General features: G+C 44.7%; 1 protein-coding gene and 1 long non-coding RNA gene across 4 annotated transcripts in view; one reads left to right on the forward strand and one right to left on the reverse strand.

Moving 5' to 3' along the window:
• The first annotated feature begins 16,365 nt into the window (after positions 1 to 16,365).
• LOC101117846 (epididymis-specific alpha-mannosidase) overlaps positions 16,366 to 27,691 on the forward strand; it is a 40,675-nt gene continuing 29,349 nt past the window's right edge. For 2 of the 3 annotated variants that reach the window (XM_042251663.1, XM_042251664.1), the window contains exons 1-3: positions 16,366 to 16,580; positions 18,041 to 18,187; positions 19,507 to 19,612. In XM_042251663.1, the coding sequence (XP_042107597.1) occupies positions 16,443 to 16,580; positions 18,041 to 18,187; positions 19,507 to 19,612 (391 nt within the window). In that variant the 5' untranslated portion in view covers positions 16,366 to 16,442. The remainder of the gene's footprint in view (positions 16,581 to 18,040; positions 18,188 to 19,506; positions 19,613 to 27,691) is intronic. The other variant, XM_027971223.2, reaches the window with a different exon arrangement.
• LOC132660026 (uncharacterized) lies at positions 18,848 to 19,696 on the reverse strand. Its single transcript, XR_009601177.1, has 2 exons — positions 19,287 to 19,696; positions 18,848 to 19,185 (listed from the first exon to the last, which is right to left on the reverse strand). It is a non-coding gene; the product is annotated as an uncharacterized LOC132660026 (long non-coding RNA).

Here is a 27,691-nt window from a genome sequence, read left to right on the forward strand (position 1 = left end):
GCCTTATTTCACATGTTAAGTTATATAGGGGAGACTGTCAAATAAGTCATGCTAAAACTTCCTTAGATTATATTTTTGTCGCTTTCTTATTGGTGGTAGGGGAGAAGATCAAGATGGTGGAGTTAAAGCATGTGATACTCACCTGCTCCCCTGAACATACCAAAAATATATGTACATATGGAACAGTTCTCACTAAAAACTTAACTGAAAACTGACAGAAGATTTCCTATATAATCAAGCCTATAAGAAAGATACGCACATAAGATACACATATAATTGAATAGGAAAGGGGAAAAAGGTGATGTGGTCAAGATCAACGCCTGGGAGGGGACTCAGAGGAAAAGTGAGATTGCAGATGAGCGTCCATGCAAAAGGAAATCAAAGAAAGTTGGGATAGCAATATTCATATCAGAAAAAAATAGACTTTAAAATGAAGATGATCACAAGAGACAGGAAAGGATTCTACACAAGGATCAAAGTATCAATCCAGGAAGAAAATATAACAATTATAAATATATATGGACCCAACATAGAGGCACCTCAATAAATAAGGCAAATACTGACTGCTATCAAAGGGGAAATCAACAGTAACACAATACAACTGGGATATTATAACACCCCACTCACACTAATGGATAGATCATCCAGACCAAAAATTAATAAGGAAACACAAGCCTTAAATGACTTATTAGATCAGATTGATTTTATATCTATAGGATAGTCCATCCAAAGGCAGCAGAAATTTACTTTCTTCTGAAGTATACATGAAACATTCTCCAGGCTAGATCACACCTTAGGCCACGAGTTATGACTCGGCAAATTTAAGAATATTGAAATCACATCAAACATCTTTTCTGAACCACTTCACTGTGAGAAATCAATTATAGGGAGGGAAAAACTGTAAAAACACATGAACGTTTGGAGGCTAAACGATATGTTACTAGACAACCAAAGGACCAATGAAGAAATCAGAGCAATGAAAAAAAAAAAGTACCTAGAGACAAATAACAGTGAAAACAAAATGATTCAAAACCTATGGGACACAGCAAAAGTAATTCTGAGAGGAAAGTTTATAGCAACACCACCTTACGTCAGGAAACAAACAACAACAACAACAAAATGCAAATAAACAACCTAACCTTACGTTTAGAGCAACTAGAGAAAGAAGAACAAACAAAACTGAAGTTAGCAGAGAGAAGGAAATCATAAAGAACAGAGCAAGAATAAATGAAATAGAGATGAAGAAAACAATAGCAAAGATCAATGAAACTAAAAATTGGTTCTTTGAGAAGATAAACCAAACTAATAAACCTGCAGCCAGACCCATTAGGAAGAAAAAGGAGAGGATCCAAATCAACAAAATTAGAAATGAAAAAGGGTAAGTTGCAACTGATACCTCAGGAATCCCAAGGATCATGAGACTACTATGGACACCTATATGGAAGTAAAATGGGCAACCTAGGAGAGATAGATAAATGCTTAGAAAAATACAACTTGCCAAGAGTGAGCCAGAAAAACATGAAAGTATGGACAGACCAATCACAAGTACTGAAATTAAAACTGTGACTAAAAATATTCCCAACTGTCGACTAAAAAAATTAGTCACAACCTGAAAATAGAGAGTTATTTTATTTGGTGGGAATGTTAAGGACTCTGATCCAGGGAGGCAGCATCTTAGTAGCCCTGAGAAAACTGTTACAAGGAGTCAAGAGAGGGATTCAGGCTATATACAAGTTTTCAACAAAGGGGAAAGGCAGTATAAGCATCAAAGATTATTGTTGAGGAAGGAAAACCAGACACCAAGCTAAGAAACTTATCTGGAAACCCACTCCAGTACTCATGCCTGGAAAATTCCATGGATGGAGAAGCCTGGTGGGCTACAGTCCATTGGCGTCACAAAGAGCTGGACACGACTGAACGACTTCACTTCACCTCACTTCTATGTGTGGGAAAATGCAAGCCTCCAGACTCACTGAATTCATTCCTTTCATACGCACCTCCAGAGCCAAATCCTTGATTGTTTCTTGACTGTTCCCACCCTTAATACCTTGTTCACTGAAGAAGTGAAGTGAAGTCACTCAGTCGTGTCCGACCCTGTGACCCCACGGACTATAGCCTGCCAGGCTCCTCCATCCATGGGCTCTTCCAGGCAAGAATACTGGAGTGGGTTGCCATTTCCTTCTCCAGGGGACTCTTCCCGACTCAGGGATCGAACCCAGGTCTCCTGCATTGCAGGCAGACTCTTTACGGCCTGGGTGGATGGCTACTGCTTGTATTCCCCTGAATTCCTCAGAAACCACCATGGGGGTGGGGATGGCAGCATCTGTTGGATCGCAGGCATTGTTTTCCACTTGGGGAGCCCTCATTCACATTTGGAGGCCCAAAATTGCCAATGGCTGTGATATTTCTTGCCTGCTGACATGGCAGGAATATTTCATTTCACACAACAGACAAAAGTCCAGGACTAGATGGCTTCATAAGTGACTTCTATCAAACAATTAGAGAAGAGTTAGCATCTATCCTTCTCAAACTATTCCAAAAACTTGCAAAAGGAACACTCTCCTCATTGTGTGAGGCCACAATCACTCTGATACAAAAGCCAGATAAAAAGACCACACAAAAAAAATATATATATAGGCCAATATCACTGTTGAGTTACAAATATCCTCAACAAAATACTAACAAACTGAATCCAACAACACATTAAAATGATCATATACCATGCGCAAGGGTCATTTATCCCAAGAATAACTGATGAAAAAAATCAAAGATGGCACAAACAGCAGGGAAGATATCTCATGTTCTGAGATTGGAAGAATCAATATTTTCAAAAAGACTATACACCCAAAGTAATCTACACATTCAATGTATTCCCTATCAAAACCAATGGCATTTTTCACAGAATTAGAATAAAACACTTTACAATTTGTATGGAGACAAAAAAAGATATCAAATAGCATGAGCAACTTTGAGAAAGAAAAATGGAGCTGGAGAAATCAGGCTCTCCAACTTCAGACCATACTTCAAAGCTACAGTAATCAAGAAAGTATGGTATGAATGCAGAAAAAGAAATACAGATCAATGGAAGAGGGTAGACAGTCCAGATATAAACCCTTGCACCCATAGTCACCTAATCTATGACAAACAAAACAAGAATATTCAACAGAGAAAAAAACAGTCTCTTTAGTACATGGTGCTGGGAAAACTGAACAGCTATGTGTAAATCAAAGAAATGAGAACACACCCTAACAACCTACACAAAAATAAACTCAAAATGGATTAAAGACCTGGATGTAAAGCCAAATATTATAAAACTCTTTGAGAAAAACATAAGCAGAACACTCTCTGACATAAATCACAGCAAGATCTTTTTTGGTCCACCTCCTAGAATAATAAAAATAAAAACAAAAATAAACAAACAAAGCTTAATCAAACTTAAAAGCTTTTGCACAGCAAAGGAAACCATAAGTGAAATGAAATGACAACCCTCAGAATGGGAGAAAATATTTGCAACGTATGCAACAAACAAGGGTTTAATCTCCAAAATACACAAATACCTCATGCATCTCAGTATCAATTAAAAAAAAAAAAGCCACAATCAAAAACTGGGTGGAAGACCTAAATAGACATTTCTCCAAAGACAACATACAGATGGTTTAAAACCACATGGAAAAGATGCTCAAAATCACCAAACATTAGGGAAATGAAAATCAAATGGCTGTTTGAGGAGGCCTTACAAATAGCTGTGAAAAGAAAGGACCCGAAAGCAAAGGAGAAAAGAAAAGATATACCCATTTGAACGCAGAGTTCCAAAGAATAGCAAGGAGAGATAAGAAAGCCTTACTCAGCGATCAATGCAAACAAATAGAGGAAAACAATAGAATAGGAAAAACTAGAGATCTCTTCAAAAAATGAGAGATACCAAGAGAACATTTCATGCAAAGGTGTGATCAATAAAGGACAGAAATGGTATGGAACTAACAGAAGCAGAAAATATTAAGGAGAGGTGGCAAGAATACACAGAAGAACTATTAAAAAAAAGATCTTCACAACCCAGATAATCACGATGGTGTGATCACTCACATAGAGCCAGAAATCCTGGAATGTGAAGTCAAGTGGGCCTTCAGTTCAGTTCAGTTCAGTTCAGTTCAGTCGCTCAGTGTGTCCGACTTTTTGCGACCCCATGAATTACAGCACACCAGGCCTCCCTGTCCATCACCAAATCCCGGAGTTCACTCAGACTCACATCCATTGAGCCCGTGATGCCATCCAGCCATCTCATCCTCGGTCGTCCCCTTCTCCTCCTGCCCCCAATCCCTCCCAGCATCACAGTCTTTTCCAATGAGTCAACTCTTCGCATGAGGTGCCCAAAGTACTGGAGTTTCAGCTTTAGCATCATTCCTTCCAAAGAAATCCCAGAGCTGATCTCCTTCAGAATGGACTGGTTGGATCTCCTTGCAGTCCAAGGGACTCTCAAGAGCCTTCTCCAACACCACAGTTCAAAAGCATCAATTCTTCGGCACTCAGCCTTCTTCACAGTCCAACTCTCACATCCATACATGCCCACAGGAAAAACCATAGCCTTGACTAGATGGACCTTAGTCGGCAAAGTAATGTCTCTGCTTTTGAATATGCTATCTAGGTTGGTCATAACTTTTCTTCCAAGGAGTAAGCGTCTTTTGATTTCATGGCTGAAGTCACCATCTGCAGTGATTTTGGAGCCCCCAAAAATAAAATCTGACCCTGTTTCCACTGTTTCCCCATCTATATGCCATGAAGTGATGGGACCGGATGCCATGATCTTCGTTTTCTGAATGTTGAGCTTTAAGCCAACTTTTTCACTCTCCTCTTTCACTTTCATCAAGTGGGCCTTAGGAAGTATCAAACTAGTAGAGGTGATGGAATTCCAGTTGAGCTATTTCAAATCCTAAAAGATGATGCTGTGAAAGTGCTGCACTCAATATGCCAGCAAGTTTGGAATACTCAGCAGTGGCCACAGGACTGGAAAAGGTCAGTTTTCATTCCAATCCCAAAGGAAGGCAATGCCAAAAATTGCTCAAACTACCGCACAATTGCACTCATCTCACATGCTAGTAAAGTAATGCTCAAAATTCTCCAAGCCAGGCTTCAGCAATACGTGAACCATGAACTTCCTGATGTTCAAGCTGGTTTTGGAAAAGGCAGAGGAATCAGAGAGCAAATTGCCAACATTTGCTGGATCATCAAAAAAGCAAGAGAGTTCCAGGAAAACATCTATTTCTGCTTTACTGACTATGCCAAAGCCTTTGACTGTGTGGATCACAATAAACTGTGGAAAATTCTGAAAGAGATTGGAATTCCAGACTACCTGACCTGTCTCTTGAGAAATCTGTATGCAGGTCAGGAAGCAACAGAACTGGATATGAAACAACAGACTGCTTCCAAATCGGAAAAGGAGTCCGTCAAGGCTGTATATTGTCACCCTGCTTATTTAACTTATACGCAGAGTACATCATGAGAGGAAGCGCAAGCTGGAATCAAGATTGCCTGGAGAAATATCAATAACCTCATATATGCAGATGACACTACCCTTATGGCAGAAAGTGTAGAAGAACTAAAGAGCCTCTTGATGAAAGTGAAAGAGGAGAGTGAAAAAGTTGGCTTAAAGCTCAACATTCAGAAAACTAAGATCATGGCATCTCGTCCCATCACATCATGGCAAATAGATGGGGAAACAGGGGAAACAGTGTCAGACTTTATTTTGGGGGGCTCCAAAATCACTGCAGGTGGTGATTGCATGAAATTAAAAGACGCTTACTCCTTGGAAGGAAAGTTATGACCAACCTAGCCAGCATATTCAAAAGCAGAGACATTACTTTGCCAACAAAGGTCCATTTAGTCAAAGCTATGGTTTTTCCAGTAGTCATGTATGGATATGAGAGTTGGACTATAAAGAAAGCTGGGTGCAGAAGAACTGATGCTTTTAAACTGTGGTGTTGGAGAAGACTCTTGAGAGTCCATTGGACTGCAAGGTGATCCAACCAGTCCATCCTAAAGGAAATCAGTCCTGGGTGTTCATTGGAAGGACTGATGTTGAGGCTAAAACGCCAATACTTTGGCCACCTGATGCTAAGAGCTGACTTGCCAGGGTCCAGCCACGGTGGATCCAGGGAATTTGAAGCGGGAACGGCATTGAAGAGGGAAAAAACTTATTTATTTATTAATATAAGACTAGATTAGGAAGAAATAGTGTAGTAGGAAAATTAATTGGAGAAAAGAGGCTGAATAACTTGGTTTACGTGGAAAGCCAATAAAGTTCCAGACAAGGAGCTTGCACCATCTACATTAGGCCATAGGCGTCCATTTGAATATCGCAGAGTGCCCCGCCTTGGGCTCTCTCTCTCTTATGGATCTTAGAAGCCGGGACAAGTAAGTAGACATGGCGAGCCTCCATGCCCCAGATGGGAATTCAGCCTGAAATTAAAGAGAAGACACAGGGGAAACCAGTCCTTCCAATGACTGGCCCGGCCCCTATTGTCCAGAAAGACCTTTTATACCTTTTTTTTTGTACATAGACATCAATGGATAATATAAAGTTATGCAGCATCAGCAGCCCTGACTCTTTTCAAAACCAGGCTTTCTTTCTGCATACCTAGTTGTATACACAAGTCTTAGGTGATTTACATCATCTTCTAGCCAGAGGGCCAATTAACATTTTACGGCCCTTTCCTGATAAGGGTTTGTCAACCAGAAGACTTATTTGTGTTGTTCTTCCCAAAGTCTGGTGCCACTCTCAGAAAACACTAATTAAAGTTACATTCTTACATAGCAAAGATACAGCAATTTATAACAAGTAAAAGGAGTACAGTGATTTATAACAAAAGAAAAGTAATTAACTCAAAAGTCTAGGGTTGCTAACATCAAAACTACTATATACCCTAAATTTTACATAATGAAAGATACAGAGTTATGCAGGGGCAGCAGTCCTGACCCTTTCTGTATATCTTTTTGTATACAAAAGGTCTCAGGTGATTTACATTATCTTCTGGCCAAGAGGCTTGCTAACACTTTTTGGCTCTCTTCCTTAATGAATGTTAATCTCGTTTCCCCTGAAGTGTTTTTCTTTAATCTGCATCTCCTTAAAGCACTAAAGTTACATCTCTATAGAACAAAGGCGCAGTGGGTTAACAAAGAAAGTACTTAACTCAAAGATCTAATGTTGCTACTTGTTTTTTCTATATACCAACTATATCAACAAATAAAAGATATGAAAATTTGGCAGCAAGTATTGGCTCAACAATGAAACGCTTAATCAGTTTTATTCTAATGATCTTGACACCTCGGAAGCCCCAGCAATCCTAGGATTTTTTTAGCTTCCTGTGCCTCCTGCCTTCAGGAGGCCTCAAACAATCACATGCGCAGCTGTACGAGTCCTGCAGGCAGGCTAGAAAGCCATCACAGGGGTTTTGGGATTGAAACACTCATATTATGCCCAGGAGATTTATTATCTAAAAGCTCTAATTTTTCCAGAAAAAGGTGGTGGGGGGACAGCCCCCTGTTAATGACAGAAGAGCAGGTGGAAAGCATAACACAGTAAATCAGGCAGACTCTGGTCTTGGTGGGTGGATGCTCAGGAAATTCCAGGGGGAGTCCCTGAAGCCTGATCACGTCCTTGCGTTTTGTCAGGCTTCCTTCCGCATGACTTTGTCACGGGCGGGATTCCTCACGCTGGCCCCCGGCACTGATTCATTTGAAAAGATCCTGATGTTGGGAAAGATTGAAGGCAGGAGGAGAATGGGACGACAGAGGATGAGATGGTTGGACGGCATCACCAACTCAATGGACATGGGTTTGGGTGGACTCCGGGAACTGGTGATGGACAGGGAGGCCTGGAGTGCTGCAGTTCATGGGGTTGCAAAGAGTTGGACACGACTGAGAGACGGAACTGAACTGAACTGAAGTTAAAACTGAGATATCACCTCACAGTGGTAAGAATGGTCATCATCAAAAAATCTACAAACAATAAATTCTGGAGAGGATGTGGAGAAAATGGTACCCTCCTACACTCTTGATGGAAATGTAAATTGGTACAGCCACTATGAAGAACAGTAAGGAGGTTCTTTAAACATTTAGAAATAGAGCTCCCATGTGATCCAGCAATCCCACTCCTGGTCATATATCCAGTGAAAGTGAAAGTCACTCAGTTGTGTCCAGCTCTTTGCAACCATATGGACTATACAGTCCATGGAATTCTCCAGGTCAGAATCCTGGAGTGGGTAGCCTTTCCCTTCTCCAGGGGATCTTCCCAACCCAGAGATCAAACCCAGGTTTCCTACATGACAGGCAGATTCTTTACCAGCCTAGCCACACCAGAAAAATATATAATTTGAAAAGAATTATACACCATAATGTTCATTTCAGAATTATCTACAATAACCAGGACATGGAACCAACCTATTATATATTCATCAACAGGGGAATAGCTAAAGATGATGTGGTACCTATATACAATGGAATATCGCTTGGTCATAAAAAGAGAAAACAATGCCATTTGCAGCAACATGGATGGGCCTAGAGATTGTCATATTGAGTGAAGTATGTCAGACAGAGAAAGGCAATGTCATATGGTATCACATATGTGTAATCTAAAAATGGCACAAATGAGTCTATTTACAAAACAGAAATAGAATCAGAGATGTAGAAAATAAACTGATGACTGCCAAGGGGGAAAGAGGGGAGAGGGGTGAATTGGGAGATTGGAATTGACACATACACACTACTCTATATAAAATAGATGACTTACTGTATAGCATAGAGAGTTCTACTCAATATTCTGTAATGACTTATATGGGAAGAGAATCTAAAATTACTGGATATATGTGTGTATATACATATATATGCAAATACAAATATATATATATATAACTGATTCATTTGCTGTATTGCAGAAACTAACACAACTTTGTAAATCAACTATACTCCAATAAAATTTTAGAAAAATATCAGCAAGAATCAATTACAGGAGATTAAATGATTCAATGAGGATGACTATCATTTTTATGATTCTTTATGCTGGTTCTCTAATATTTTTTCTAGATATAAGGAAACTTTTCCTCTTAAGTTAAATATGACTTAAAGTAATTTGGTACCTTCTAACTTTGTAGGAAGAACTGAAACATTCATCTTATTCTCTCTACCTAATCCTTCCAGAATTTGGAAACTCTTAGTGAGTATTCTTATTTTTGTGGCAATATAAGTATTTGCATAATTTCTATAAGATTCGATTTTGTTTATAACAGAACATAATTGAAAATATTTTTTGTAGTGCCAACACTTTGGTTGGAATACCCAGTTTGAAAATGTTCATAAATTCAGATATAAATAGACAAACTTTAAGGAACTGACTGATGTTATGGGAGCATAAATGTCCTTAAAAGAATAAACTAGTCCTTTGCCTATAGGTTTCTCAGTGGCTTTAGCAGATGAGTAGGGAAGGTCACTTCTTGGTGTCTGCAGGAACCTCAGGTTATTTAGGAGACCTCAAGAAGAGAGCAATTTGCTCATATCTTTAGGCATTGAAGATGAGTCTGATGGCAATCCTTTGGCTTGGCTTCCTGGCAGCAAGAGGCCTTTAAAAGTTCAATCTGAGACTCCTTATGAAAAAGTTTCAGCAAATCAGATTTAAAAGACCCTCTATGATAGTTCCAGATGGTTCACTGGTAAAGAATCTGCCGGCCGATACAGGAGACATATCAGATGCCAATCTAATCCCTGAATAGGAAAAATTCCCTGGAGGAGTAAATGGCAACCCACTCCAGTATTCTGGCCTGTAAAAATCCATGGAACAAGGACACTTGTAGGCTATAGTCCATGGGGTCACAAAGAATTGGACATACATGGGGAAACAGTGTCAGACTTTATTTTGGGGGCTCCAGAATCGCTGCAGATGGTGATTGCAGCCATGAAATTAAAAGACGCTTACTCCTTGGAAGGAAAGTTATGACCAACCCAGACAGCATATTCAAAAACAGAGACATTACTTTGCCAACAGAGGTCCGTCTAGTCAAGGCTATGGTTTTTCCAGTGGTCATGTATGGATGTGAATGTTGGACTGTGAAGAAAGCTGAGCGCTGAAGAATTGATGCTTTTGAACTGTGGTGTTGGAGAAGGCTCTTGAGAGTCTCTTGGACTGCAAGGAAATCTACCCAGTCCATTCTAAAGGAGATCAGTACTGGGTGTTCTTTGGAAGGAATGACGCTAAAGCTGAAACTCCAGTACTTTGGGCACCTCATGTGAAGAGTTGACTCATTGGAAAAGACTGTGATGCTGGGAGGGATTGGGGGCAGGAGGAGAAGGGGACGACAGAGGATGAGATGGTTGGATGGCATCACCAACTTGATGGAGGTGAGTTTGAGTGAACTCCGGGAGTTGGTGATGGACAGGGAGTCCTGGCATGCTGCAATTCTTGGGGTCGCAAAGAGTCAGACACGACTGAGCGACTGAACTGAACTGAGCACCCACATACATACATATGATCTTTCACTATTCCTGTTGTGTGTAAGTCACTTCAGTTGTATCCAACTCTTTGTGACCCCATGGACTGTAGCCCACCAGGCTTCCCCATCTATGGGATTCTCCAGGCAAAAATACTGGAGTGGGTTGCCATGCTCTCCTCCAGCGGATCTTCCCAACCCATGGATCAAACCCGCATCTCCTGTGGCTGTGGCATTGCAGGCAGATTCTTTCACCACTGAGCCACTTATGAAGCCCTTTCTTGCTGCAATTATGTAAATAAAGAGGACAAATTTGCTGAATTTAGACTTAACTTGCTAACAAATTAGTCTTAATTTGGCTATCTTTGGTTAAAAGGGGGCTACTTCTAGAGAGAAAAATTACATTTTAGTAATAAACCTTTTGGCTATTACATTTAAATGCTGTGCACAGTCTTTTAACATTTTGTTTTCCACCACTAACCTCAACTGGATCATGAATTCTAGTTTCCTCCTATTTGAGGACAACTCTTCAAACTAAAATTTTGAATTTTTCTCCCACCTTTCTGACATGGAATCATTAAGAACTAGGACTTCCCAGGTGGCTCTAGTGGGAAAGAATCCTCTTGTCAATACAGGAGATACAAGAGATGGAAGTTTGATCTCTGCTTCAGGAAGATCCCCTGGAGTAGGAAGTTGCAACCCACTCCAGTACTCTTGCCTGGAGAATTCCATGGACAGAGGAGCCTGGCATGTTACAGTTCAGTTCATTTCAGTTCAGTCACTCAGTCATGTCCGACTCTTTGCGACCCCATGAACCGCAGCACACCAGGCCTCCCTGTCCATCACCAACTCCCACAGTCCACCCAAACCCATGTCCATTGAGTCGGTGATACCATCCAACCATCTCATCCTCTGTCATCCCCTTCTCCTCCTGACCTCAATCTTTCCTAACATCAGCGTCTTTTCAAATGAGTCAGCTCTTCACATCAGGTGGCCAAAGTATTAGAGTTTCCGCTTCAATATCAGTCCTTCCAATAAACACCCAGGACTGATCTCCTTTAGGATGGACTGGTTGGATCTCCTTGCAGTCCAAAGGACTCTCAAGAGTCTTCTCCAACACCACAGTTCAAAAGCATCAATTCTTTAGCGTTCAGCTTTCTTTATAGTCCAACTCTCACATCCATACATGAGCACTGGAAAAACCATAGTCTTGACTAGATGGACCTTTGTTGGCAAAGTAATGTCTCTGCTTTTGAATATGCTGTCTAGGTTGGTCATAACTTTCCTTCCAAGGAATAAGCGTCTTCTAATTTCATGGCTGCAATCACCACCTCCAGTGATTTTGGAGACCCCCCCCCCAAAAAAAATAAAGTCAGCCACTGTTTCCACTGTTTCCCCATCTATTTGCCATGAAGTGATGGGACCGGATGCCATGATCTTAGTTTTCATAAGGTTGCAAAGTGTCAGGCATGACTGAGTGACTGTGCACAAACACTCCAAACTAACATTTTAAATTTTTTCTCCCACTTTTCTGATGTAGAATCACTGAGAACTAAAACTGACCTTTTTAAAAGCTGTTCAAGGTAATGTTGGACAAATTGATGTAAACTGCCTAGAGATCAGCATAGTGGTTCATGTGTGGACAATCTTTGTGCCTGCTGCTGTGTGGCTGCTCAGAAAGATGACTGGAGACATTCCAATTACAAATTAACAAAACCTATCAATATGTCATTGTCTCCATATCTTCACTCCATTTGAATGTCCTTTGAGCTGGACATCTAGAAATCTTGGCTGGTTTTCTTCAGAACTCAGAAACCAGGATTATAATTAGCTCCAGTCAGTATTGTTCCCCTTTAGTTTCCACAGAAATGCTTAGTTGCTCAGTCGTGTATGACTCTTTGCTACCCCATGGACTGTAGCCTGCCGAGCTCCTCTATCCATGGGATTTTTCAGGCAAAAATACTGGATTGGGTTGCCATTTCCTCCTCTAAGGGATCTTCCCTTCCCAGGGATCAATGCCACATCTCCTGTGTCTCCAGAAATGCAGATCGATCACTTGCCCACTGAGCCATCGGGGAAGCCCTTCCACAGAAATGCCTCTTATTAAGTACCTGATTACTTGTACCACAGTTCTAACTTTGGGAGCCTGCCTTCATCACCACCTCTTGAAATGAGACACAGCCATTTGACTGAACTGAACTATTCTGGGGACTAAGAGACTGGTTCAATGAGATGAAGCATCTACCAACTCAACTTCTGGACTGTGAATTTCTTGGAGAATTTTCAAAGGCTGGACTGAAGGTGATCAGAATAAGCTTCCACAAGATGTGCCACTTTGCATGTGGATTATTTTGAGCTAAAAGCAATCAAGACCCTGTAGGCAAGAGACACTTACACCCCTCACTTAACTACCTAGAAGAATTGAAATTGTGGGATGTGGGGCGGCTGGCAGGGTGGGTGGGTGGGGAGTGGCGGGGAGTGGTGTTTCTCAGAATAAGAATCACTACCAGTGATAAATTTTATCTGAGTGACCTATCTGTATAGCACGTCACACATCTTACTAACAAACACTTGTTCTTCTTCCAATTGTCTTGAATAACTCCCTTCGAAGCCCCAGGTCTCTTTCCAGTCCCCTGGCTCAGAAGGACATGTATACTTTATTTTACCTACTGTCACTGAACTTCTGAAGTATGCAGGATTCCTGATGTCTGAAATTATTTTCCTCCTCTTAGTCTGTCTCATGTCTATTTGACTGTTAGATCAGCTGAAAGAAACTTTGAAGGGTGAAGAAAGCTCTTCCCAACCTACTCCTGCATCTCCTCCCCCACCCACACGCCATGCCCCCCTCCCTTGATCTCCATCTCCTGGCTGTGACTCTGCTCCAAGCAAGGGATGGGGAGTACGGGGCACCTGTCAGAGGACAACTCCAGGGTTTGGTCACAAGGTGGTGGGGAGGGTGGAGCCTTGGGTCCCAGATGACAGTGCTCTGCCAAGTAGTCACTGCGGCCACTTCTCCGACGCTCAGTGACTGTATCACGTGCCTGTTTATGGTTCCCATCCCATGGAGAAGACACTGAGGTGAGGACAGCGAAAAACAGAGCAGCTGGCCAAACCAGAACTCAAACTAACTGTTCCCACCCAAACATAATGCCTGCTGGGGATGGGGTTACAGTTCTCCCCACCGTGATTTTGGCATAATCTATAAAGTGGAGCAAGGATTAGGAAGGCAATTAAGAGGAGGGAAAATAGAGGTGCCTCAGAGTGATCCTGAAGGCCACATGGTGGACTGCCTGTTCCAGCTACCTCATTTAACATGACAGCAAAAGTCTATCATTCAAGACACAAATGTACCTAAAGTGCTGGGGTGGATGGACTTGAATACCTTTCCTGCCCCTCCTCCAGCCTCGGTAAAGAAGTAGAGAGGAGATGGGCACAGCAGTTGTCCAGCTTCAGCTATGAAGAGAGGAAGAGGGAGCACAGGGGCAGAAAGAGCCTGCAAGACCCAGCCTCGCCCCGGCTCTCCTCCAACACCATGGTCCCCGACCAGCCATCTCCCCAGCATGCTGTCCCCTCCAAACCTCCTCCAGGAAGCCCTCCAGGGTCTTCCAAGCACCTCCAGACCACCAGAATAGATTCTCCTGTGGTCAGAGCCACCATGGCCAAGTCCTGTTTCCCCACAAGGACATCCTGGGGGCAGCACAACTCCTGTCCCATCACCTCCAGCACAGAGCCTGGCACAGAGTCAGGATTCAGTAGCTGTTAACTGATGAAAACTTGAGAATGGGGTGCAGGCAGCCTTGCAGCCTGGGGTGGGGTGGACCTGCTGTGTATGAGGAGAGTTACCTCTGTGGTCAAGCACTGGGGGGGGGGGGGGCATATACATCTCCAGCAGCTTAGTATCCGGACCATCCTATGGAAAGACCTACGAGTGCCCGCTGTACAGGTCAGGAGCCCGGGGCTCTGAGTCAGGCTGTCAGGAGGTGTGCACTGCCCTGCTCCAGGAGTGAGGGGCTCGTCACACAGCAGGTGGAGGTGGAGTTGGGAGGCGCTGCTGAGCTGAGCTCTATATGCTGTGCTGCGGGTATCATCCATGTCGTCCATGGTAGAAGGGGAGCAGCCATGTCAATGACAGTTACATCCCTGAGTTCTTTCTCTCGAAAGATCAAGAGGTCCTGCTTTGTTCCTGGAGCTGATCCAGCAAAGGACATAATGGACCCATGAAGCCTGTCTGGTGGGTGAGGAGGGTGTGGACCAAGCACACAGGTTAATACAGAATAATATTCTTCAGTAAATGCTATGGAGGCTGGATGGGAGGCCCACAGAAAATCTCTCAGAGATGAGGCGACATAAAGGAAGAATAGCACCTGCCAGACAGGAAGTGGGGGAAGATGCTTCCCAGCAGAGGGAGCAGCACCTCAAAGGGCCTGACCTGGGAAAGGGCTCAACCTGTATGGAGGCCCTGACCCTGCAGCTGTGGTGCTGGGAGGATGGGGCTCCTTCCAGGCCAGGAGCACAGAGGCCAGGACTCAGCAGAGGAAAAGGGTCGTGAGGATGGGGGACAGTGGAGCTTCCAGCAGCTTCAGGGTGGACTGAGCAGAAGAGTGGGTGGGAGGTGAGGCCAGAAAGGCAGGGGGAGACATGTGCTGGAGGGCCTAGGTGCAGGCTTCGGGTCAGGCTCCCAGAGGGCAGACAGGGCAGCCATGGAAGGCTGGAAGCTAGAGGATGCCGGGGCCCTGCTGCTGTTGGGTGGATCTTGGCACCGGGTGTAGTGCAGGCAGTCTGTCCATCAGGGCATCCTGAGCCCCCAGGCTGGTCACGCGCCCTAGGGGACAGACAGTGCTATGTCACAAAGACCACACGGAAGTGGTGTTTTGGGTCCATCTTGCAAACTCCACACAGCACAGAGGAGGGTCGGGCCGTTCTTTCTCTGGAACACCCAGCACAAGTCATGCTTCATGCTCTCAAGAGCTGCTATGGCCCAGATCAGGAAGAGATTCACAGGCCACACACCCACCTTTGACACAGGGGACAAGAAGGCACTGCCAGCACCCTGCATTCTTCTCATGGTGCTTGGGTTCAGTGTGGAGTTTATGGTGCATCTCATTGGACCTGAACACATGCGCACTGGCTCTTTTGCTTAACAAAATTTGCTGCCAGGAACCAAGGTCACGGGTCCTAGACCTTCAAGTAGTCTCTTCTGCTAGGCTATTGGGCATAACAGATCCAGTCTCAAAGATAGCCTGTCGTTATCTCCTGTGCATTTCCTCTTGGGTCTCCAGCACATCTATGGGCATCCCACTTTACAGATGGACTGCTGAGATGCAGACAGCTTAGGCATCTTGCCACGGTCACTATCCCTGATCCAGACCTAATTCTGAAAATTTCAGGCCTTCTGCTCCTACACTAGCTGTGCAAACTCGGGTTGTCAGGTCCTATTTGTGAAAGCCAACTTTCCTCCTTAAAAGAGCAACTACAATTCCTATTGCAAGGCTCAGACTGGGGGTATCATGTGAAGGAGAGTGTATCAGGGAAGGCTTCCTGGGGGTGCCAGGCCCCGCACTGAGAGTTATGATTTGCAAGGCAGTGTAAAGGAGTCAGTCCAGTGGGTTGCGGAAAGGGATGGGCAAGATACCCAGTGGGAAATACTGGGAGAGGCCTAAGGGAAAGGCATGAGGATAGGGGTGAGGAGAGCCAGGCTAGGCCAGAGGGAAGCTGGCAGTCCCCCCAGGGGAGGCGGTATTTGGGGTTTGTCTAAAGGCAGATAGTCAGGAAACCGCAGATGGGAGCAGAGCGCTGCAAGGCAGTGAGCGACTGCCACCTGCCTGCACTGCTTAGTGACAGCATCTGTGTGGGTGTCACTCCTGGTTTCCTTCCCACTGCATCCACCAAAGGGTGTGGCCCAGTCAGCTGGTAGGAGGTCGGACCCTGCAGGCAGGCAGACGTCCTCCAGCCCCTGAGCTGGCCGAGGAGATGGAGCCACGGGGCTGGCTACCTCTACTCCTGCAGTTGGGCCTGATGTGGCCCCTGGAGGCTCTTTCTGAGCCCCAACTGAGGGTATTTGTGGTTCCCCACAGCCACATGGACGTGGGCTGGCTGCACACCGTACAGGTAGGTGCCCTGAGTGACCCCTGCACACCTCTTGAAGCTGTGGTCGTTTTCCGTCTGCACTCCAGAGTGCATTTGTGTCCTGGGTCTCTGCTGTCAGGGAACTTGGCCTTGGGCCCACCTGTACTTGGCTATGGACTGGATGTTGGCTTTCCTGGTGGCTAAGATAGTAAAGAATCTGCCTACAATGCAGGAGACCCAGGTTCGATCCCTGGGTCAGGAAGACCCCCTGGAGAAGGAAATGGTAACCCACATCAGTATTCTTCCCTGGAGAATCCCAAGGACAGAGGAGTGTGGTGGGCTATAGTCCATGGGGTCACAAAGATTCGGACACGACAGAGCAACTAAGGTAGACTGGCTGTGGGCAGGGGTGAGAATGTGTCCCCAGCCACAGCACGTGGAAGGTGTCCTTCGAAATTCCACTGAGTGAATGAATGAACCAGGGCAGAGGAAAAGAGGGAAAGACTGATTTTTATAAGTTTCTGGGGCAGGTAACGGAAATGAATACCCAGATCTGCACAAGCTCTTTCTGGAAGGAGGAAGGAAATAAATGAATAGGACCACTCTGTGATCGTGGATACAATACTTTCCATGAGATGTTAATAAGTGAGTCGCTCATTTTAAAGGGAGTCGGGCAGCAAGAGGCCCTGAGGCTGAGGGTTGAGTCTCGTTCCAGCTCACTGGGCAGCCTCTGTGGGTGGTCACCAACCTACATGTGGAACTGCTGATGTGTGAGAAGCATGCTCGTCACCCCCAGTTTAGAGATGGGACACTGAAGCCCAGGGTGGGGTGCTGCCCAAGTCAGCAAACATCGCCGCCTTGCCCGCTCACCCCCTCCCAGGGCTCCTTGCATTCCTTTATCAACATCTCCGGGCACCATGGTGAACCAGACTGACCCAGATGGGAGCATGTTCAGCTCCATCCTGGGGGCTCCCAGCTTCTGGGGATGAAATAAATCCAGAGAGATGACTCGCAGGATAAGCTTCTCTCAGCCTCAGCCCTTGACACATGCCTCCCCATCATTTCATCCCAAGAAGGCCCATCAGGGTCCCTGGATCTCACTCCTTGGGCCCTGTTGTCGACTGGTCTGTCCTCCAAGGCAGGAGTGGTCAGCACACCCCACTGGGCTGGCCCAGGGCCTTGGCTGGGCTGTCACATCCCTCTGTCACGTAGAGTGTCTGTCTCCTCATGACTCTCCTCAGGGGCAGGCTCCCATCAAAAGTTGTCCGCCCGGGTCCTTGTCTCAGTGCAGGGCTCACCGTGTGTCCATCACAGAGTGGACACCAGGCTCCCTTGTTTGAGGAGAAGGGGGAGCCAACTGCAGGGACTGGACAGGCTTGGGGGGAGTGCCAGTGGCCCCCGGACACCATGTCTCCCTGGATGTTCCTCCTCGGTCCCTGGTCCATGCCCTCTGGTTTCCCCCACGGGTCTGGAGTGACAGTCTCTCCCCCTCCCCACCCCAGGAGAGCATGCAGGTTTATGTCACCGATGTCTACAACTCCGTGGTAGAGGCACTGACCCTTGAGAAGAAGCGCAGGTTCATCGTCGTGGAGCAGGAGTATTTCCGGCTGTGGTGGGATGGCGTCACCTCAGACACGCAGAAAGGCCAGGTAATGCTGCCCTCAGGGGGTCCTCACCAGGCAGCTGAGAGCCAATGCCCCGGGGGTCCTGGGCACGACCCTTCAGGAAGCTCCTAGGTTGTGCACTGTGAGACCAGGTTGGAGCTGCATAGACCAGGAAGCCCAATCGCGCTGAGCTATGCCCAGGGTCCATTTAGTACAGGTTTGTGGTCAGCCCCATGCCCAGAGGACAGGTTTGTGTTTGATCCTGCCTTTCTTGTTCCTCCTGAAAAGTTGCAGCTCTGGCAGCCCAGCTGGGCACTCAGCTGGTGTGAATGGGGTCACCTTTGACCCTGGCAACCTCAGGGTGACCCTTTGTTCACACCCTCTGACTTCATTTATGAATCTGCATGGCTCCCACAGACACTGGCTCCTGGATGGTGTGCAGGAGTTCCTGTGGTTTAACCTTCTGATTAATTCTGTATCACAGGGGGTCAGAGGCCATGGTCCTTGGAGGGGCAGTCTAGATCCAGATCCTCCCCTCTCTTCGTGTCATCACAGGATGGGGCTGGCCTCTGCAGCTGCACGTGAATTCATCAGTAACATGATTCATGTTAAATTCTTGATTTAGTTAATTATATAAGAGCTGTAATGATCTTCTTGCTCAACACATAGCGAACTATGGAATTAGAGACATGAAGCTGCTAACGTTTATTTTCAATTGGTTCAAGTAAACCATATCTTGGATTAAAATAAATAAATAGTGTTAAGGAAATGGGAAAACAATATTAACAGTGAGATAATTGGGGGAAGCTGAAACTCCAGTTCTTTGGCCACCTGATGAGAAGAGCCAACTCATTGGAAAAGACCTTCATGCGGGATAAGATTGAAGGCAGGAGGAGAAGGGGATGTCAGAGGATAAGGAGCTTAGACGGCATCACCAACTCAGTAGACATCCGATTGAGCAAACTCTGGGAGACAGTGAATGACAGGGAAGCCTGCAGTGCTTCAGTCCATGGGGTTACAAAGCGTCAGAGATGACTGATCAACTGAAAAATAATCGTGGAAACATTTATGGGAGGGGGGCGTTTTTACAGTCCTTGCAACACTTTCATAACCTTGAAATTATTTCAAAACAAAAGTTGTGTACCTGAATATATGCCTGATGAAGCATCAGCCATGGCCAGGTGCTGTTCTCAGAGCTGGACACAGGGCTGACCAGGTCAGACAGTGTCCTGATATTTGCAGAAGAAATGAGGCTGAGGAGTCTGAAGGAAGGACCAGGAGACGCAGTAGACATAAGACAAAAAAACAAAAATGGTTCAGCCGGAAGGCGTAACGTGGCGTTTTTCTCTGCCCACCATGCCAAGGTCCGCCAGCTTGTGGCTGAAGGTCGCCTGGAGTTTGTCCTCGGAGGCCAGGTCATGCACGACGAGGCCGTGACCCACTTTGATGACCAGATCCTCCAGCTCACAGGTTTGATTATTCTTCCCCAGACCAGAGTCCCTGTGGCCTCCCTCGGGGCTGGGACTGGGTGTCTGAGCCCTGGTCCTGGGCTCTGTCTTCCGCCCTCAGCAGGAGACTGTCACCAGTCAACACTGTGATTACTGACATGTGTCCATGTGTGCCTGAGTACAGGGGATGAGGGTGTGGCTTTTAGATGAGCCAGCCTGGCTGGTTCCTGATTCTGCTAACTCCCAACACTGTGAAACTGGGCAAGTGAGGCAGCCTCAATAAGCCTCAGCTGCCTCCTGTATAAAAATATTTGATAATGATGTATGATCTATCTCAAAGGGGTGTTATAATGTTTAAATAGAAATAATTCAAATAGATCACATTGAGTACAGCATGTGGGTCTCTAATCAATGATCAATAAGGGTCAGATGCCATCTCTGCCATCACCTCACCCGCCAACTGTTCAGCCAATACCAACACCTCCAACACCACTGCCATTGCCACCATTACAACTGCCACCAGCAATACTCGCACCTGTATCACCTCCAACACCTGCAAGTCTGTTATGAATGCCCCAACACCACCATCACCACCACTAACATCTTGGCATGTCATCGCATAATCTATAATACCAACACCTCCCACATCAGCACCATCACCATCACCACCACCACCATTACCAATGTCACCACCACTATCTCCACCTGTACCACCTCCAATACCACTGCCTCCAAGTCCATAATGAATCCTCCAGCACCACCATCATCGCCACTAACACCTCAGCCCATCATTGCATCACTTCTAACACCAACACCTCCAACAGCAACACCAAAATTACCACCATTACCACAGCCTACCCATCATGTACCTCTTCCAAAACCACCACATTCTTTATCACTATTTGCATTCCTACCACCATCAAAATTAAAAGCGTATTAATTTTTTTAAACACCATTCTTGTAGAGAAGGAGGACCAAAAAAAAAAAAAGAAGCAAAGGTAGAAAAATATGGGAAACCTATTGAAAATGTATTCATTTCCCATTTCCCCATTTCTCATTTCACCTCCAACATCAATACCACTTCTAACACCAGTGCATACAAGAACTCTCTCAACGGTTACATCCACACCATCACAACACCAACACCTCTACTATTACCCAAATCTCACCACCTTCACCACCATGAAAACCAACAGCAGCTCGTCTACCGCTGACATTTCCCCCTCTGCCACCAACAACACTATCTCCACCACCACAAGCACCACCAGAATCACCAGCACTATCACCTTCATGGTGACCTCTAACACTCCAACCTCTTCCGGCACCATCGCTTCCAGCAGCACCACCAAGACCTCCAGGGCTAACTGTACCACCACTGGACAACTGCCATCATCCATGCCAACAGCGTTAACAGGAAACTGATAATCATTACCACCGCCTATACCATCCTCACTACCATCATCATCACCACCAACTCCATTTGCATCATCATTATCCCTGTCAACACCACAACCACTGTCATCACAGCCATCATCACCAACACAGCTATCGTCAATACCACCACTACCACCACCATCGTCTCTTCCACATGCATTACTAACACCACCACTGTCGCACCACCATCACCTTCACAACCTCCATCATCACATATACTGTCACGAAGGGCACATTCTCCTCTACTTAACAGGTGTTTTTCACAGGCATCACTTCACTCACCCGAGAAGGCAGGGTGTCCAGAGGGCATCAGGCTCTCAGTCTCTTTCGCAGAAGAGACACTAAGGCGGAAGCTACAAGAAGTGCAAAGTGTCATTGGGAGAGCCAGGTTGACTGCAGTGTGGGCTGGGCTCTAGCCCACTGTCACTCCCCTAAAGCCGGACCCTGTGCAGGACATCACGATGGCACCTGGCTCTCCCTTTGGATTTTCTTACCGTCTCTCCTTTCAACTCTTTAATCTGTGCTTGCTTCCTTCTGAGTTTCTACTGCCTTATTTCTAGATGTAAGTGATAAGCTCATGGGAATCTTTATGTTTGACCATATAAACTCCCCCGTCTGCAAAATGCAGCCTCAGGCCTCACCTCCTGTCTTCCTCCTGTTCCTTCTGCTCCCTGCTTCCCAGATCTGCCCCTAAGACAAGGCCTCCTGTGGTTCAGAACAAGGTCTCCTGTTGTTTCCAGCCAGACGCGCCTATGGAGTCTCATGTCCAGGAACCTTCCACTGGGGCCACAGTGCTCAAGCACCTCCCCTCTTCATGGTGACCTACAGTTTGCTTCTGGCAGTGACCGGTGTCTGATTCTTGTCTGGGTCCCCAGGGCTCAGTCCAGGATTTGACCAGAGCAGGGCTGGTGGGCATAGAGGGAGGGAAAGGGCACTGAGCTGTCTTCCTCCCGGTACCTACAGAATGACCATTCCTCATCTCTGGTCTCAGACCACCAGTTTCACCTTCTTGAACACTGCACAGCTGACCTTGCAAGCCAGACCAGAGCAGCCAGAATCTAAGCTAAGACAGCTTTCCGTCACTGGGGCAGGAAGGGCTGTGGACCTCTCGATCCTCCCCAGGGGATTCTCTGAGCCTCCATTCCCAACACCGTCAGGCTTCTGGGAGCCTCAGAGCATGGGCTCTGACTTCATCTCATGATGACCTCCTGTTCTAAGAACAAGGCATACACTTCCTTCCTTCAGTCCTGGTCGCAGTCCTGGAGATGGGGAGACTTACAAAACCCCATTCTTGGGGGTTGAATATGAGGCAAAAAAGCTGCTGAAATTTACATGAATCACACTGCCAGCAGGTAATGACCACATTATTTTCTTAAAAAGTTACTTACTTTTTCTTATTATATTTATTATGGAGGTACGGTTGGCTAAGAGTGCTTTAGGTGCAGAACAATGTGATTCAGGAGTACATACACACAAATATTATTTTTGAAATTTTTTCTATTATAGGTAATTCAGTTAGGTTCCATTCACTCAGTTGTGTCTGACTCTTTGCGACCCCATGAATCGCAGCACACCAGGCTTCCCTGTCCATCACCAAATCCCGGACTTCACTCACACTCACATCCATCGAGTCAGTGATGCCATCCAGCCATCTCATCCTCTGGTGTCCCCTTCTCCTCCTGCCCCCAGTCCCTCCCAGCATCACAGTCTTTTCCAATGAGTCAACTCTTTGCATGAGCTGCCCAAAGTACTGGAGTTTCAGCTTTAGCATCATTCCTTCAAAAGAAATCCCAGGGCTCATCTCCTTTAGAATGGAATGGTTGGATCTCCTTGCAGTCCAAGGGACTCTCAAGAGTCTTCTCCAACATCACAGTTCAAAAGCATCAATTCTTCAGCACTCAGTGTTCTTCACAGTCCAACTCTCACATCCATACATGACCACTGGAAAAACCATAGCCTTGACTACATGGACCATTGTTGGCAAAGTAACATGTCTGCTTTTCAATATGCTACTAGGTTGGTCATAACTTTCCTTCCACGAGTAAGCATCTTTTCATTTCTTGGCTACAGTCACCATCTGTAGTGATTTTGGAGCCCCAAAAAATAAAGTCTGACACTGTTTCCACTGTTTCCCCATCTATGTCCCATGAAGTGATGGGACCAGATGCCATGATCTTCGTTTTCTGAATGTTGAGCTTTAAGCCAACTTTTTCACTCTCCTCTTTCACTTTCATCAAGAGGCTTTTAGTTCCTCTTTGCTTTCTGCCATAAGGGTGGTGTCATCTGCATATCTGAGGTTATTGATACTTCTCCCGGCAATCTTGATTCCAGCCTGTGCTTCTTCCACCGCAGCGTTTCTCATGAGGTACTCTGCATAGAAGTTACATAAGCAGAGTGACGATATACAGCCTTGATGTACTCCTTTTCCTATTTGGAACCCGTCTGTTGTTCCATATCCAGTTCTAACTGTTGTTTCCTGACCTGCATGCAGGTTTCTCCGGAGGCATTAAGTAAAGTTCCCTGTGCTGTACAGTACACCTTTCTTGTTTGTTGCATATCTATTTTTTAATTAAAAGTCTAGCATTCTATTCATACTTAGTTAAACAACTGAAATCGCAGTGTTATACATTTTTTATTTAGGCACAAATTCGTGAATATTCTAGAATATATAAGTATATGATATGCATATTATATATACATGCATATACACATACACAAAAGCATTTCTGCTACACTTGAAGAAGGGGAGAAAAAGAGCAAAAAAAGAGGTTAAGAAACTGAAAAACAAAGACTAAACGAAATGGGAACAGTGAATAGTAAATATCAGAAGTGAACAAACTAGATAAAAGTAAAAAATCATCATATCGTCCAATTGTTTTTTAACTATGGTGGTTCACTAGAAACATATCTGGAGCTCTGGAGGAAAAAAAGCAATACCTGTGCATGTGTATTTAAAAAAAAATTCGAAGAAAATTCTGTTATGTATCTGCATTTTAAAAAGTGATTACAGGTTTTTCTATGAAATGGTAGTTTCGGTGATACAGAGTACTATTATTTTTCTGTTCACCAATCACGACACAATGGTATTGAGTAATAGTTACATAATCACACAGAAATGTTATGGGCGTAACAGAAGCCGAAGATATTAAGAAGAGGTGGTAAGAATACACAGAAGGACTGTACAGAAAAGATCTTCATGACCAAGATAATCATGATGATGTGGTCACTCTTCTAGAGCCAGACATCCTGGAATGTGAAGTCAAGTGGGCCCTAGAAAGCATCACCACGTACAAAGCTAGTGGAGGTGATGCAATTCCAGTTGAGCTATTTCAAATCCTGAAAGATGATGCTGTGAAAGTGCTGCACTCAATATGCCAGCAAATTTGGAAAACTCAGCAGTGGCCAAAAATAGGAAAAGGTCAGTTTTCATTCCAATTCCAAAGAAAGGCAATGCCAAAGAATGCTCAAACTACCGCACATTTGCACTTATCTCATAAGCTAGCAAAGTAATGCTCAAAATTCTCCAAGCCAGGTTAAGCAACACATGAACCATGAACTTCCTGATGTTCAAGCTGGTTTTAGAAAAGGCAGAGGAATCAGAGATCAAATTGCCAACATCTGCTGGATCATGGAAAAGCAAGAGAGTTTCAGAAAATATCTATTTCTGCCTTATTGACTATGCCAAAGGCTTTAACTGGGTGGATCACAAACTGTGGAAAATTCTGAAAGAGATGGGAATACCAGACCAACTGGCCTCTTGAAAAACCTATATGCAAGTCAGGAAGCAACAGTTAGAACTGGACATGCAACAACAGACGGGTTCCAAATAGGAAAAGGAGTACATCAAGGCTGTATATTGTCACCCTGCTTATTTAACTTATATGCAGAGTACGCCATGAAAATGCTGGGCTGGAAGAAGCACAGGCTGGAATCAAGATTGCCGGGAGAAGTATCAATAACCTCAGATATGCAGATGACACCACCCTTATGGCAGAAAGTGAAGAGGAGCTAAAAGCCTCTTGATGAAAGTGAAAGAGGAGAGTGAAAAAGTTGGCTTAAAGCTCAACATTCAGAAAACAAAGATTATGGCATCTGGTCCCATCACTTCATGGGAAATAGATGGGAAACAGTAGAAACAGTGTCAGACTTTATTTTTTGGGGCTCCAAAATCACTGCAGGTGGTTACTGCAGCCATGAAATTAAAAGACGCTTACTCCTTGGAAGAAAAGTTATGACCAACCTAGTAGTATATTGAAAAGCAGAGACATTACTTTGCCAACAAAGGTCCGTCTAGTCAGTTCAGTTCAGTTCAGTCGCTCAGTCATGTCCGACTTTTTACGACCCCATGAATCGCAGCATGCCAGGCCTCCCTGTCCATCACCATCTTCCAGAGTTCACTCAGACTCACATCCATCGAGTCCGTGATGCCATCCAGCCATCTCATTCTGGGTCGTCCCCTTCGCCTCCAGTCCCCAATCCCTCCCAGCATCACAGTCTTTTACAATGAGTCAACTCTGCACATAAGGTGGCCAAAGTACTGGAGTTTCAGCTTTAGCATCATTCCTTCCAAAGAAATCCCAGGGTTGATCTCCTTCAGAATGGACTGGTTGGATCTCCTTGCAGTCCAAGGGACTCTCAAGAGTCTTCTCCAACACCAGAGTTCAAAAGCATCAATTCTTCGGCACTCAGCCTTCTCCTCATTCCAACTCTCACATCCATACATGACCACAGGAAAAACAATAGCCTTCACTAGAAGGACCTAGTCGGCAAAGTAATGTCTCTGCTTTTGAATGTACTATCTAGGTTGGTCATAACTTTTCTTCCAAGGAGTAAACGTCTTTTAATTTCATGGCTGCAGCCACCACCTGCAGTGATTTTGGAGCCCAAAAAAATAAAGTCTGACACTGTTTCTACTGTTTCCCCATCTATTTCCCATGAAGTGATGGGACAAGATGCCATATCTTCGTTTTCTGAATGTTGAGCTTTAAGCCAACTTTTTCACTCTCCTCTTTCACTTTCATCTAGAGGCTTTTTAGATCCTCTTCACTTTCTGCCATAAGGGTTGTGTCATCTGCATACCTGAGGTTATTGATATTTCTCCCAGCAATCTTGATTCCAGCCTGTGCTTCTTCCAGTCCAGCGTTTCTCATGATGTACTCTGCATATAAGTTAAATAAGCAGGGTGACAATATACAGCTTTGACGTACTCCTTTTCCTATTTGGAGCCAGTCTGTTGTTCCATGTCCAGTTCTAACTGTTGCTTCCTGACCTGCATACAGATTTCTCAAGAGGCAGGTCAGGTGGTCTGTATTCCCATCTCTTTCAGAATTTTCCACAGTTTATTGTGATCCACACAGTCAAAGCCTTTGGCATAGTCAATAGGCAGAAATAGATGTTTTACTGGAACTCTCTTGCTTTTCCATGATCCAGCGGATGTTGGCAATTAGATCTCAGATTCCTCTGCCTTTTCTAAAACCAGCTTGAACATCAGGAAGTTCATGGTTCACGTATTGCTGAAGGCTGGCTTGGAGAATTTTGAGCATCACTTTACTAGCATGTGAGATAAGTGCAAATGTGCGGTAGTTTGAGCATTCTTTGGCATTGCCTTTCTTTGGAATTGGAATGAAAACTGACCTTTTCCAATGTTGTGGCCACTGCTGAGTTTTCCAAATTTGCTGGCATATTGAGTGCAGCACTTTCACAGCATCATCTTTCAGGATTTGAAATAGCTCAACTGGAATTCCATCACCTCCACTAGCTTTGTTCATAGTGATGTTTTCTAAGGCCCATTTGACTTCACATTCCAAGATGTCTGGCTCTAGATGAGTGATCACATCCTCATGATTATCTGGGTCATGAAGATCTTTTTTGTACAGTTCTTCCATGTATTCTTGCCACCTCTTCTTAATATCTTCTGCTTCTGTTAGGTCCATACCATTTCTGTCCTTTATTGAGCCCATCTTTGCATGAAATGTTCCCTTGGTATCTCTCGTTTTCTTGAAGAGATCTCTAGTTTTTCTCATTCTGTTGTTTTCCTCTATTTCTTTGCATTGATCGCTGAAGAAGTCTTTCTTATCTCTTCTTGCTATTCTTTGGAACTCTGCATTCAGATGCTTATATCTTTCCTTTTCTCCTTTGCTTTTTGCTTCTCTTCTTTTCACAGCTGTTTGTGAAAAGGCCTCCCCAGACAGCCATTTTGCTTGTTTGCATTTCTTTTCCACGGGGATGGTCTTGAGCCCTGTCTCCTGTACAATGTCATGAACCTCAGTCCATAGTTCATCAGGCACTCTATCTATTAGATCTAGACCCTTAAATCTATTTCTCACTTCCACTGTATAATCATAAGGGATTGGATTTAGGTCATACCTGAATGGTCTAGAGGTTTTCCCTACTTTCTTCCATTTAAGTCTGAATTTGGCAATAAGGAGTTCATGATCTGAGCCATAGTCAGCTCCCGGTCTTGTTTTTGTGACTGTATAGAGCTTCTCCATCTTTGGCTGCAAAGAATATAATCAATCTGATTTCGGTGTTGACCATCTGGTGATGTCCATGTGTAGAGTCTTCTCTGGTGTTGTTGGAAAAGGGTGTTTGCTATGACCAGTGCATTTTCTTGGCAAAACTCTATTAGTCTTTGCCCTGCTTCATTCTGCATTCCAAGCCCAAATTT

This window comes from Ovis aries, chromosome 6 (assembly GCF_016772045.2).
Source record: "Ovis aries strain OAR_USU_Benz2616 breed Rambouillet chromosome 6, ARS-UI_Ramb_v3.0, whole genome shotgun sequence".
NCBI classification, from domain to species: domain Eukaryota; kingdom Metazoa; phylum Chordata; class Mammalia; order Artiodactyla; family Bovidae; genus Ovis; species Ovis aries.